The sequence below is a fragment of the Moschus berezovskii genome, chromosome 9, assembly GCF_049115385.1.
Source record: "Moschus berezovskii isolate FMDL1 chromosome 9, NW_MosBer_1.0, whole genome shotgun sequence".
Lineage (NCBI taxonomy): Eukaryota > Metazoa > Chordata > Mammalia > Artiodactyla > Moschidae > Moschus > Moschus berezovskii.
This window is the reverse complement of record NC_142468.1, coordinates 43,235,050-43,250,049: the sequence shown is the minus strand read 5'-3', so window position 1 is coordinate 43,250,049 and position 15,000 is coordinate 43,235,050. Positions and strand designations below refer to the sequence as shown.

At 37.9% G+C, this 15,000-nt stretch overlaps 1 protein-coding gene across 1 annotated transcript in view; it reads left to right on the top strand.

The window, feature by feature from the left end:
- The window catches only part of FAM227B (family with sequence similarity 227 member B), a 244,952-nt gene that overhangs the window by 39,968 nt on the left and 189,984 nt on the right, over positions 1 to 15,000 (top strand). The window contains exon 10 of the mRNA XM_088839595.1: positions 3,292 to 3,418. Coding sequence (XP_088695721.1) covers positions 3,292 to 3,418 — 127 coding nt within the window. The remainder of the gene's footprint in view (positions 1 to 3,291; positions 3,419 to 15,000) is intronic.

Below are 15,000 nucleotides of genomic sequence, written 5' to 3'. Positions count from 1 at the left end.
TGAAATGTAAACGTCTAGCATTTCAAAGCAGAAGACACATTCAGATACTTTGTTGAACTGACATCTGTAAAATCAGAAATACATAAGTATTTTCAAGTCAGTAAATGTTTTTATGGATAAATTCTAAAATAAAATAAATGTCTATCAATAAAATATAAAATTGCCAAATATTTATACTCAATCTTGATCTATCTTACAAAAATGTACATGCAGTATTATAGAAGGAAGCCAGCAGTGGTCTGGGAATAAGGAGTCTGCTACTAATTACACAGGTGATCTTGCAGACATTCGGTCTCTCAGTTCCATAGCCCATTATCCATCAGATGAAGAGGTTGACCCATGATTCATAAATTGCCTTATAGAACACTGATATTCTGAAAGATAGACTAGGATTTTCTGTGCTAATATTAAATTTATTTTTCTTGTTTACAGGAAAAATATTAGTGATTAGGATTTTTGGTCATTAAATTTCCTAGAGGTGACAAAACTGGCTGGATTTCTGATATCTATAATCTTTCACCTAGTCTCTCCTTTTGTGGTGGGTCTTTTCTATCTAATTCATGGTTTGATAAAGTCAAGTATGCTTTAACACAAGCCTTAAGAAAAGAATTTTAAAAAGCCTATTTAATGTGAACAAACAAGCAGTGGCACCATTACATATCCCTCATTCTGTCATTTCTAGTCTTACATTTATTGTCCGAATGTTCTCCTTGGGATAGATGTGCCTTTTGATATCAAGATGTTGTCTTTATAATCCTTCTCAAATCATGACTTGATTTTTTCTGAAGTCCCTATTTTCAGTGGCATTTTCCAAGGAGAAATTATAAGTTATTTAACAAAGATTCAAAGTCTCACTTGAGAACAAATAACATGTACACCTTAGTGATTTGACACCCCCCCTTTCTATTCTTGTGAACCAGGCCACCTCCCTATATATCTGTTACCTCCGCAGCTGTATAAGTAGAAATGGAGCCTCACCTCTCATTGACTAATTTCTATTTTAACTCATTCAAATAACTGGGAGTTTTGTTACTAATTGGCTCATCTGAGAAAAGCTATTAATATTTAAGAATAAAAAAATTATCTTCAGGTCTCACTATTCAGTATAAATTAATTGAATCTGAACATATGGCTTTCATTTCATTTTCTTCCAATGTCATACAATGATATTCCCTCAAAAATTTCCCAACACCATCTGACACTTAATCTCTTTTCCCACTAATCTCCTGAAGCTGAGATAAATACACAGAAAACAAAATGTAAAAGTTCCCCTTACCTAGTTAAGCTTTTTAATTACTAGCATAATTTTATATACCATAATTATGTGACTCTTTCCAGTAGTATTTTTAAATGTCCATGGCTGATTCAATAAAATTAAATATATCAGTGTTTTTAAAGCATTCTTGCCTGCCTCTTTTTCCCTACCCCCAAAACTAATGAAATTCTTTAAAGAATACCATCATTTACAGATTTGAGCACTGAAATAGGTGACTATATTAGTTTCCTATTGCTGGTGTAAAAACCATCATGAAATTAGAGGCTTAAAGCAATGGAAATCCATTGTTTTACAGTTATGGAGATCAGAAGTCCAAAATGAGTCTTACGAGATTAAAATCAAGGTATCAACAGAGCTAATTTCTTTAAGAAACCCAAAGGGAGAAATCATCTCTTGCATCTTCCAGTTTCTGGTGTCTGCCAGCCTTCCAAAATAGTGAATAAAATATGTTAAATCTTCAAGATAAAAATCTGGTATCTTCCTGTGTGTAGTTACTCCCTGAGAGAAACTTAGTAATCAAGTAACTTTAAGTCTAATAGAATACTGGTAGTAATATATATTTGTTGATATTCACTCATAGCTTTACAATTGGGGTTCAGTTCAGTTGAGTCAGTAATGTCCAACTCTTTGTGACCCCATGGACTGCAGCATGCCAGTTGTCCTTGTCCATCACCAACTCCTGGAGCTTGCTCAAACTCTTGTCCATCAAGTCGGTGATGCCATCCAACCATCTCATCCTCTGTCATCCCCTTCTCCTTCCACCTTCAGTCTTTCCCAGCATCAGGGTCTTTTCCAGTGAGTCAGTTTTTCACATCAGGTGGCCAAAGTATTGGAGTTGCAGCTTCAGCATCAATCCTTCCTGATTTCCTTTAGGATTGACTGGTTTGATCTCCTTGAAGTCCAGGGGACTTTCATGAGTTTTCTCCAACACCACAGTTCAAAAGCATCAATTCTTCAGTGCTCAGCTTTCTTTAAAGTCCAACTCTCACATCCATACATGACTACTGGAAAAACCGCAGCTCTGACTGCCCTTTGTTGGCAAAGTAATGTCTCAGCTTTTTAATATGCTGTCTAGGTTGGTCATAGTGTTTCTTCCAAGAAGAAAGCTTTTCTTCCAAGGAGCAAACAATACAGCAATAACAATTGGGGTTATGCTATATTAACTCACCTAAATGGATTTCAGTTATTTAAAAACATGCTTTTATTTCTCACCATACACACAAAGTGATAACTGCGTGACATAATAGAGGTATTAACCAATGCTGTGGTGGTAATCATATTGCAAAATACAAATATATCAACATGCTGCTGCTGCTGCTGCTAAGTCACTTCAGTCGTGTCCGACTCTGTGTGACCCCATAGACGGAAGCCCACCAGGCTCCCCCGTCCTTGGGATTCTCCAGGCAAGAACACTGGAGTGGGTTGCCATTTCCTTCTCCAATGTGTGAAAGTGAAAAGTGAAAGTGAGGTCAGTCAGTCGCGTCTGACCCTTAGCGACCCCACAGACTGCAGCCTACCAGGCTCCTCCATCCATGGGATTTTCTAGGCAAGAGTACTGGAGTGGCTTGCCATTGCCTTCTCCGATATATCAACATATTGTACACCTTAAACTTACGCAGTATTACATGTCAAATATATTTCAATTAAATGTATATATAATTTTTATTTTAATGACTGGAAAGAGGGTATACTTTTTCTGAAAGAACATATCAATAACAGGGTAAAAGGAAATAAGTATAGAACCATTAAAACTTAACTGTTAACTTCATCCTTTATCCAAATTAAATTTTTTCCCCAAAATGCTAACAAATAGCTAAATTGATATGACTTTATTTTCAACTCTTCTTTGTTCATATTCTTCAGTTGTTGGAAGTACAAAGAGGCAAAAAAGGCCAAAACCAAGTTATAAGGAGAAAAAGGGAAATGTATATTTCACAAACTCAACAACTTATTTGGTATTTGAGATAATGTTACATGAAATTTGAAATTATTTTAATATGACTCTGTTTTGGTAGGTGTATCCTGATTGTTTGGCACAAGCTATCTATGCAACATTCCAGGAAGCGTTTCCAGAATCCAGTAATCTCTTTAATGATGAATTTAAAGAAGATCTAGGGAATAATATTTTTCTTTGGTTGTCAGGTATGAATGTCATTTAAGTATTGATCACTACTTTGGTACCTAAAACTTTTGAATTGCAGTGTTTCGTTTACTCTAGTCAAAAATTTTGTAGTACTTTGTCTTACAAAACATAGAATATTAATGTCTATGTTTCAAAATAATAATGATGATTTTCTTCTGAAAATTCTGTTATAATAAAATTAGTCACTTATTAACTTTAGAAGGCAAATAATTTTATAGGCAGTGGAATTCTAGTAGAAACCAAAACTGACAGAAAGAAAACTTACATATTTTATATTTGTAAGAGAAGTATTTCAAGCTGCTTCTTTTAGCACACTGCTGGCATTTTTATAGCAGATAATACTGGGTAAACTCTAGAGCTAACTGAATTCTTTATGTAACATACCATCATTAATCAAGGGGAAAAATGTTTGAATCATGATGTATGTGCATGTGTATGTCTGTAGGTAGGAGTTCAGTTCAGTCATTCAGTCATGTCCGACTCTTTGAGACCCCATTGACTGCAGCACACCAGGCTTCCCTGTCCATCACCAACTCCCAGAGTGTACTCAAACTCATATCGATTGACTCTAATCATCTCATCCTCTGTAGTCCCCTTGTCTTCCCACCTTCAATCTTTCCCAGCATCAGGGTCTTTTCCAACAAGTCAGTTCTTTGCATCAGGTGTCCAAAATATTGGAGTTTCAGCTTCAATATCAGTCCTTCCATGAATATTCAGGACTGATTTCCTTTAGGATGGACTGGTTGGATCTCCTTTGCAGTCCAAGGGACTCCCAAGAGTCTTCTCCAGCACCACAGTTCAAAAGCATCAATTCTTCAGCACTCAGCTTTCCTTATAGTCCAACTATCACATCCATACATGACTACTGGAAAAACCATAGCTTTGACTAGACAGACCTTTGTTGGCCAAGTAATGTCTCTACTTTTTCATAAGCTGCCTAGGTTGGTCATAACTTTTCTTCCAAGGAGTAAGCAACTTTTAATTTCATGGCTGCAGTCACCATCTGCAGTCATTTTGGAGCCCCAAAAATAAAGTCTGTCACTGTTTCCCCATCTATTTGCCATGAAGTGATGGGACCGGATGCCATGATCTTAATTTTCTGAATATTGAGTTTTAAGCCAACTTTTTCACTCTCCTCTTTAACTTTCATCAAGAGGCTCTTTAGTTATTCTTCACTTTCTGCCATAAGGGTGGTGTCATCTCCATATCTGAGGTTATTGATATTTCTCCCAGCAATCTTTTTTTTTAATTTTCATTGGAGGCTAATTACTTTACATTATTGTATTGATTTTGCCATAAATTGATATGAATTTGCCCTAGGTGCACATGTGTTCCCCATCTTGAACCCACCTCCCACCTCCCTCCCCATCCCATCCCTCTGGGTCATCCCAGTGCACCAGCCCTGAGCATCCTGTATCATGCATCAAACCTGGACTGGTGATTCGTTTCACATATGATAATATACAAGTTTCAATGCCATTCTCCCAAATCATCCCACCCTCGCCCTCTCCCACAGAGTCCAAAAGACTGTTCTATACATCTGTGTCTCTTTTGCTGTCTCGTGTACAGGGTTTTCTTTATCATCTTTCTAAATTCCATATATATGCGTTAGTATACTGTATTGGTGTTTTTATTTTTGGCTTACTTCACTCTGTATAATAGGCTCCAGTTTCATCCACCTCATTAGAACTGATTGAAGCATATTCTTTTTAATTGCTGAGTAATACTCCATTGTGTATATGTACCACAGCTTTCTTATCCATTCGTCTGCAGATGGACATCTGGGTTGCTTCCATGTCCTAGCTATCATAAACAGTGCTGCGATGAACATTGGGGTACATGTGTTTCTTTCAATTCTGCTTTCCTCAGTGTGTGTGCCCAGGAGTGCAATTGCTGGGTGGTATGGCAGTTCTATTTCCAGGTTTTAAGGAATCTCCACACTATTCTCCATAGTGGCTGTACTAGTTTGCATTCCCACCAACAGTGTAAGAGGGTTCCCTTTTCTCCACACCCTCTCCAGCATTTATTGCTTGTAGAGTTTTGGATAGCAGACATTCTGACTGGTGTGAAGTGGTACCTCATTGTGGTTTTGATTTGCATTTCTCTGATTATGAGTGATGTTGAGCATCTTTTCATGTGTTTGTTAGCCATCTGTGTGTCTTCTTTGGAAAAATGTCTGTTTAGTTCTTTGGCCCACTTTTTGATTGGGTCATTTATTTTTCTGGAATTGAGCTGCAGGAGTTGCTTGTATATTTTTGAGATTAATTCTTTGTCAGTTGCTTCATTTGCTATTATTTTCTCCCATTCTGAAGGTTGTCTTTTCACCTTGTTTATAGTTTCCTTCTCCCAGCAATCTTGATTCCAGCTTGTGCTTCATCCAGTCCAGCATTTCTCATGATGTACTCTGCATGTAAGTTAAATACAGGGTGACAATATACAGCCTTGACGTACTCCTTTTCCTATTTGGAACCAGTCTGTTTTTCCATGTCCAGTTCTATCTGTTGCTTCTTGACCTACATACAGATTTCTTAAGAAGCAGGTCAGGTGGTCTGGTATTCCCATCTCTTTCAGAATTTTCCACAGTTTGTTGTGATCCACACAGTCAAAGGCTTTGGCATAGCCAATAAAGCAGAAGTAGATGTTTTTCTGGAACTCTCTTGCTTTTTCAATGATCCAGCGTATGTTCGCAATTTGATCTCTGTTTCCTCTGCCTTTTCTAAATCCACCTTAAACATCTGAAAGTTCATGGTTCACATGCTGTTGAAGCCTGGCTTGGAGAATTTTGAGCATTACTTTCTAGCATGAGAGATGAGTGCAATTGTGCAGTAGCATGAGCATTCTTCGGCATTGCCTTTCTTTGGGATTGGAATGAAAACTGACCTTTTCCAGTCCTGTGACCACTGCTGAGTTTTCCAAGATGGAGAAGCACTATACAGTCAGCAAAAGCAAGACTGGGAGATGACTGTGGCTCAGATCATGAACTCCTTATTGCCAAATTCAAACTTAAATTGAAGAAAGTAGGGTAAACCACTAGACCGTTCAAGTATGACCAAAATTAAGTCCCTTACAACTATATTGTAGGTAGGAGTGGCAGAACTCAAAACACTGAAGGGAAGTAAAATTCCATCCTGGAGTACTTAGCTAAAGATGTAGGCACTTAGGTTTAAAACTAAGGTATTGGAGAGAAAAATCTCTCCAATATTTTTTTTGAATACTACTATACCATTATGGACTATCAGAAGTTATTGACTGTTCTCAAGTACTGAAAAATTGAGTGAAGTCTACTTTTTCTCATAAAACTTTCTATCCAAATTTTGACTATTTTTATAATTGTTTTGTGTCAATTCTTAGTAACCAAACCATTTCTATAAGAAGATGTTTCATGTTTTAAGGAAGGAGTCCTTGGGAGGTAAATTCTAGAAGACAACCTGGATCATTAGCCCCCTCCATCAATACACACAAGACAGGAATCTCCTGACTACAGAGAAAAGTCCAACTACTTCAAATATAAGAAATAAAAAGATAACGAACACAGCATTCAGACAAAAAAAAAAAGAAAAAGTGAAGAACAGAACAAATTTCCTCCAGTGCTGTTATAGACTGAATTGTGTTCCTCCCCAAATTCATATTGATTTCTGTATGTAAATATTATGAGTAACTTGCCTACTTAACCCTTTTGTTGGGTTTTCAAGTCATTTATCGTATCATCTGCAAATATAGTTTTCATACTTCTTTCGCAACTGTTATGCTTTTAACTAGTTTCTGTGACGTATTCAAGCATGAATGTATGTAATATGCTGAGGTGAGCAATAGCAATGAGTTAGGAGATTTATAAGGTAAATCCAGTGGGGATGTCTACTTTAGCCTGTCCCTATAGGTCTTCAAAGCATTCTACACACAAACTTCCTGAGTTAAAGGCAAGAACACTAATTATAGATCCCTTATCTGATTTAAATATCAGAATAGATAGTTTGCTCACTTCTAGCCTGAATACATTTGTTTGGAAATGTATATTCTTTGAAAAACTTGGCTTAAAACTCAACATCCAGAAAACTAAAATCATGGCATCTGGTCCCATCACTTCATGGCAAATAGATGGGGAAACAATGGAAACAGTGACAGACTTTATCTTGGGGGCTCCAGAATCACTGCATATAGTGACTGCAGCCATTAAATTAAAAGACATTTGCTCCTTGGAAGAAAAGTTATGACCAATCTAGAAAGAAAGGAAAGAAAGAAAGAAAGTGAAGTCACTCAGTCGTGTCTGACTTAATGTGACCCCATGGACTGTAGCCTACCAAGCTCTTCTGTCCATGGGATTTTCCAGGCAAGAGTACTGGAGTGAGTTGCCATTTCCTTCTTCAGGGTACCTTCCTGATGCAGGGATCGAACCCTGGTCTCCCACATTGTAGGCAGACGCTTTTACCATCTGAGCCACCAGGGAAGACCAACCTAAACAACGTGTTAAAAAGCGGAGATATTACTTTGCCAACAGAGGTCCATCTAGTCAAAGCTATGGTTTTTCCAGTAGTCGTGTATGGATGTGAGGGTTGGACTTTAAAGAAAGCTGAGCACCGAAGAATGGATGCTTTTAAACTGTGGTATTGGAGAAGACTCTTGAGAGTCCCCAGGACTGCAAAGGAGATCCAACCAGTCCATTCTAAAAGAAATCAGTCCTGAATATTCATTGGAAGGACTGATGCTGAAGCTGAAACTCCAATCCTTTGGCTACCTGATGCAAGGAACTGACTCACTGGAAAAGACCCTGATGCTGGGAAAGATGGAAGGCGGAAGGAGAAGGGGACAGAGAATGGTTGGATGGCATCACCGACTCGATGGACGTGAGTTATAGTACACTCTGGGAGTTGGTGATGGATAGGGAAGCCTGTGTTCTGCAGTCCATGGGGTCGCAATGAATCAGACATGACTGAGTGACTGAACTGAATTGATTCTTCCAACATAGGCTATTTATCACTGTTGAACACCTGCTTCAGCACTTCTCTGTGGGCTGTTTCACCTTAGGAGAAAATATTTGTGTAGCAAAAGGATCAATATTTATTGCTTCTCCTTCGCATCAGGCAGAGAAATGGTGTAAAGTGAAGGGTGAAGTCGCTTAGTCGTGTCCGACTCTTTGCGACCCCATGGACTGTAGCCTACCAGTTCATGTAGCCTCCTCAGCCCATGGAATTTTCCAGGCAAGAATACTGGAGTAGGTTGCCATTTCCTTCTTCAGGGGATCTTTCCGACCCAGGGATTGAACCCGGGTCTCCCGCATTTTAGGCAGACGCTTTACCGTCTGAGCTACCAGGAAAGTGAAGGGTAGGTGTGGCTAAAATGGGAAACTTAAGGAATCCTTGGGATGAAACTGTACCTTAGCCTGACTATATCAATGCCTATATCCTGGATATGATATCATATTATAGTTTTACAAGGTATTACCATTGTGGGAAACTAAATAGAAGGCAAAGGGCTCTCTGTATTATTTATTGCAAGTGCATATAAATCAACACTCATCTCAGAGTTTAAAAAATTCAAACCTGCATTTTCTTAAAATTAAAGGTAGCTCTGCAGGTGGAAGTATATGAATATTCTAGACAACTACCAATATCTACTGAAGCTAAACATATGTTAAATTTGGACTAGCATATTTCTGACCCCCAAGTACATAACCTCCAGAAATCTACATATTTCTGTATACCAAAAGTACAAAATGTTCATAGCAGTGCTATTTATATAATAATCAAAATGGACTGTCCAAATGCCCACAATAATATAAAATTTAGATAAACTGTGGAGTATTCATATAATGAAATGCTACCAGCAATGAGGATGAGTGAACTATAATCATATACAGTAGTAAACAAATCACACAAACAAGGTTGAGGGGCCAGGCACAAAAAGGTAGATCCTGTATGAGTTCTTTGATACAAAGTTCAAAATCTGACAAAACTAATCCATGGTGTTAGATGCTGAATATTTTGTTTCTGAGGGCTGGTAACATGGACACCATGTATAAACTTGTGAAGATTCACTGACCTGTATATAATTGTTCATTTTTATTTTTATGCATGGATAATAATTTAAGTTGAAAACAAAGGCAGTAGTGGTAGCTGCACTAGAGCCTCTATGATTTTTTAATCATGAATGTGTTTGTACAGATTTCTGTCACAATGCTTTTTCTCACATTGCATATCTATCAAGACTCATGTTTTCTGAGTTCTATGCTCATAAATGACCTTTTTACCTTTTACTATGATTTTGTCTCTCAATTGTGATTAATTATTCTGTTTTGGCTAGAGCACTTGTTGAAGGAATTTAAAAGACATTTTTCTTATTTCTTTATTGGAGAAATATTTATATCATAGATCTAAAATACTTAATTTCTCCTCCTTAATATATGAAAAATTCCTTTTCTTAAAGATGAAGTCATCACTTTATTTGTTTCTTTGCATTATATTCAGTTTGATTACTTACATTGTCAGTTGGCTTTCATTTTGGTTTGTTTTTCACAATTTTTTTTTTTTTACCAGAGCTCCTTATTTTTTGCTGTTGTTTAGTTGCTAAATCATGTCCGACTCTTTGCAACACCATGGACTATAGCCCCACGAGGCTTCTCTGTCCATGGGATTTCCCAGGCAAGAATACAGGAGTCAGTTGCCATTTCCTTCTCTAGGGGACCTTCCCAACCAAGGGATCGAACACGTGTTGGCAAGTGGATTCTTTACCACAGAGCCACATGGGAAGCCTCAAGATCCTTATATACAATAAGAAAAAAAGCACCAGAGCTTGCGTCCGTTTCCTATTACTGATGCAGCAAATTACTACTTAGTTTAAAGCAACATAAATATATTATCTTAGAGTTCTGAAAGTCATACGTCCAAAATGAGTTTCACTAGGGTAAAACCAAGATGCTGGGAGAGTTGTGTTATTCTAGAGGCTCTAGGGAGAATCTCTTTACAGCTTTTCAGAAGCTGTTTCCATTCTTTGCCTCATAGCCTTTCATCATCAAAGCCCACAATGACTAGTCATCTTTCTCATATTGCATCATTCTAACACTGACTCTTCTACCTCCCTCTTCCATATCTATGACTCTTCTGAGTACATTGGGCTCACCTGGACAAGCCAGCATACTGTCCATATTTAAGGCTAGCCAGTTATTAACTTAATTCTGTCTGCTTCCTTAATTCCTCTTTGCCATGTAACATAGCATATTCACCATTTGGGAACATTAAGATATGGAAGACTTTAGAGGATACTTCTGCTCTGACTTCTGGCTTCTGCTTAGGATGTAAAAAACTAAAATGATATTACTTCCACTCCTCTACCTGAAAACACTATTAACTGTCTGAGAATTGGAAACTTTCCTTGAACCCATCAGAGATTCCAAGGCAGTCAACCCAAAATCTACAGAAAGACAGGTGCCTCCAAGGGAAGACCAGATGTTAGCACTTGCTAACATGGGACAAATGCAGCTGCTGTTGCTAAGTCACTTCAGTCGTGTCCGACTCTGTGTGACCCCATTGACAGCAGCCCACCAGGCTCCCCTGTCCCTGAGATTCTCCAGGCAAGAGCACTGGAGTGAGTTGCCATTTCCTTCTCCAATGCATGAAAGTGAAACGTGAAAGTGAAGTTGCTCAGTCGTGTCCGACTCTTAGCGACCTCATGGACTGCAGCCTACCAGGCTCCTCCATCCATGGGATTTTCCAGGCAAGAGTCCTGGAGTGGGGTGCCATCGCCTTCTCCAGACAGATGGAGCTAGATACCGTGAAGAGGCAGTAAGAAGAATTTAGCCAAAATTTCTATTGAATTACTTAGAGATGAGTATGGTCTGGTGTGACCATATAGGACACTTAGGAGCTTCATAAACAAGGAGGAAGTTGACATTACAAGTTTCTCTCCAGTTATTTTATAAGTAATAATTGAGGATGCTATGACAGTCTTGAGAAAGCCTGGGGGAATAAAGAGAAACCACTACAAAAAAGGCATTAAGCCTTGCCTGAACTCCTTTTTGTTAACAACAACAAGCTTTAAGTCACAGCAGGAGGAGGGAGAGAGGTTGCAGGGAGGAAGGGCAGCAAATCCAGTTGCCTTTAGTGAAGGAGTGGAGACACAACTCACCCCAGAAACAGAACTACCTATCAAAAGACAAAGAAATAATCAGAACCAGTTTTAGATAAGGCACAAGTATTAGAATATTAGACAGAAAGTTTCAGCTACCTATGATTAATGTGGTAAATGCTCAAGTGGAAAAGATGGATAACATGTATGATCAGATATGTAATTTGAGTGAAACATGGAAACTAAACAAAGAAGACCAATGGAAGAAAAGTGAGAACCCAGAAATAAACCCTCACAAACACAGTCAACTAATATTTGGCAAAGAAGTCAAGAATACTCAATAGGAATATGATAATCTCTTCAATACATGGTGTTGAGAAAGCTGAATCACCACATGTAGAGTAATGAAATTTGACTCCTATCTTATTGTTGTCCAGTTGCTAAGTTGTGTCTGACTCTTTGCAACCCCGTGGACTGTAGCACACAAGGCTTCCCTGTCCTTCAGTATCTCCCAGAGTCCGCTCAAACTCACATCCACTGAGCAGTGATGCATCTCATCCTCTGTCACCTGCTTCTCCTCCTACCCTCAATCCTTTCCAGCATCAGGGTCTTTTCCACTGAGTCAGCTCTTTGCATCAGATGGCCAAAGTATTGGAGCTTTAGCATCAGTCCTTCAATGAATATTCAGGGTTGATTTTCCTTAGGATTGACTAGTTTGATCTCCTTGCTGTCCAAGGGATTCTCAAGAATCTTCTCAAGCAGTACAGTTCGAAAGCGTCAATTCTTCAGCACTCAGCCTTTTTATTGTCTGATTCTCACATTCATACATGACTACTGGAAAAACCATAGCATTGACTGTATGAACCTTAGTCAGCAAGTGATGTCTCTACTTTTTAATATGCTAAGTTTGTAGTAGCTTTTCTTCCAAGGAACAAGTGTCTTCTAATTTCATGGCTGAAGTCACCATCTGCGGTGATTTTGGAGCCCAAGAAGAGAAAATCTGTCACTGTTTCCACTTTTTCCCCTTTTATTTGCCATGAAGTGATTGGTCGGGATGCCATGATCTTAGTTTTTTGAATGTTGAGTTTTAAGCCAGCTTTTTCACTTTCCTCTTTCACCCTCATCAACAGACTCTTTAGTTCTTCCTTGCTTTTTGCCATTAGAGTGGTAGCATCTGCATATATGAGGCTGTTGATATTTCTCCCAGCAATTCTTGATTCCAGCTTACTATTCATGCAGCATGGCATTTTGCATGATGTACTCTGCATATAAGTTAAATTAGCAGTGGCAAAATAGAGCTTTGACATACTCCTTTCCCAATTTTGAACCAATTTGTTGTTCCCTGTCTGGTTCTGACTGTTGCTTCTTGACCTGTATACAGGTTTCTCAGGAGGCAGGTAAGGTAGTCAGGTATTCCCATCTCTTTAACAATTTTCCAGTTTGTTGTAATCCACACAGTGGATTTAGTGTAGTCAATGAAGTAAATGTTTTTCTGGAATTCCCTTGCTTTTTCTATATCAGTCACAAAAATTAACTTCAAATGGAGGGGAAAACTGAAACCATAAAACTCTTAAGAAGAAAACGTACTGGAAAAGCTCCTTAATATATGTCTTGGCAATAATTTTTTGGATATGATATCAAAAGCACAAGCAACAAAAGCAAAAATTAGTAAGTGAAACTACATAAAACGAAAAAGCTTCTGCCCAGTAAAAAAAAAATCAACAATATTCAAAAGGAATTTATTAAATATATATGCAAATCATATCTTATAAGGGATTGATACCCAAAAGCTAAAAGGAATTCAATTCAATAGCAAAACAAACAAACAAACAAAAAAAACTATCCAATTTTAAAAATAGAGGAACTGAAGACATTTTTCCAAAGAAGACATACCAATGCCCAACAAGTACAGGAAAGGATGTTCAGCATCACTAATCACCATGGAAATGCTAGTCAGAACCACAATGAGCTATCACCTCACACCTGTTAGAATGGCCACTTTCAAAGTGACTACAAATATTTATGAGGATGTGAAGAAAAGAGAACCCTTGTTGTTGGTCAAAATGTAAATTGGTAGAGCCACTGTGGGAAACAGTATGGAGGTTCATCAAAAATGAAAACTAGAGCTACTGGGTAAGTCAACAGTCCCACTTCTAGCAGCTAGACTGCATCTTTCTCCTGATCTCCTGCCAGGCTGTGGTGTGGAGTGAGGGGAACTGGCCCTTTGGATTGGAAAGTGTGATGAGGTGGCTACACATCTGTGCAAGTCTCCCGCTGCTCTGATTGTTAGCAATCTGACACACACACCCTCCTCACAAGTAGAGTCTAGGCTTCTCCTGCTCTCCCATCTGTCTCAGTGATTTCCCGGCAGACACTGGGGCTCCCCAGGGTGAGGATCCACCTGTGTGGACCTTCTCTTCCATACCCCTCCAGCGGGGGCTGGTCCCACCCTAACGCCTTCCCCTTCCCCTGCAATTCTGCCCAGTTACATGGAAATCTTTCTTGCAGTTTTGGCTTTATAAAAGATATTCCGTTGGTTTCCAATTAGTTGTTGTTTTTTTTAAGTTGTCTTCCATGTGTAGATATATTTTGGACGTGTTTGTGAGAAGTGAGCTCCATGTCTTCCTACTCTGATATTGATCCTCCATTCAATAAAAAACTATCTTTTAAATATCCTGATCTGTTGACCTTCCTATACCCCATTTTCCAAGTATATATATATTATATATTTTTCATATATAATATGCTATATATTTTAAACACAGACAATATTGAGAAACATTCAAATGAATCATTTTGAATATTTTATCTAGTGGCAACTAATGTAAAATAAGCAATGACCAAATTTAAAAACACTTTGAAAATTCCAATTTGATATTAAATATAACAAATAATCCTCATTGAATGCTCACTACTGGGAAAATATTGGATATATTTTATGAGTATGTCAATGTATATTAATATGCTTATTATATTTTATGTTTGTTTTTATATTCATGTTTCCCAGTTACTGAATGCTTTAACATATAAAAACTCAATTAACCATCAGAATAACCATATGAAGTATACTGAGGAATTTATATTGTTCTCATTTTTACTGCTGAGGATATAAATGTTTTGTGTGGTTAAATCAATTATTCAACCCTACACAGCTTTTGGAACAAAAGTGGAACTTTTTAAATAGAATTTATTTTTATTACTTTTAGAGTGCTATAATCTATTCAAAAACATTATTTTGAAAATAATAGATACAGAGAGGGAAAAAATTTTAATGTAATCCTCTATTGATTGTTGCTCGGAGGCAATCATGTTAACAATTAAGCTACAGTCACACATCCGTATAAGGTAAAATTGTCCTTCACATAAAAACAATACTGTGATTACTTTTGTTTTGCTTTGGCTCCATCCCTTCATCTTTCTGGAGTTATTTCTCCACTGATCTCCAGTAGCAAACTGGGCACCTACCGACCTGGGGAATTCCTCATTCAGTATCCTATCATTTTGCCTTTTGATACTGTTCATG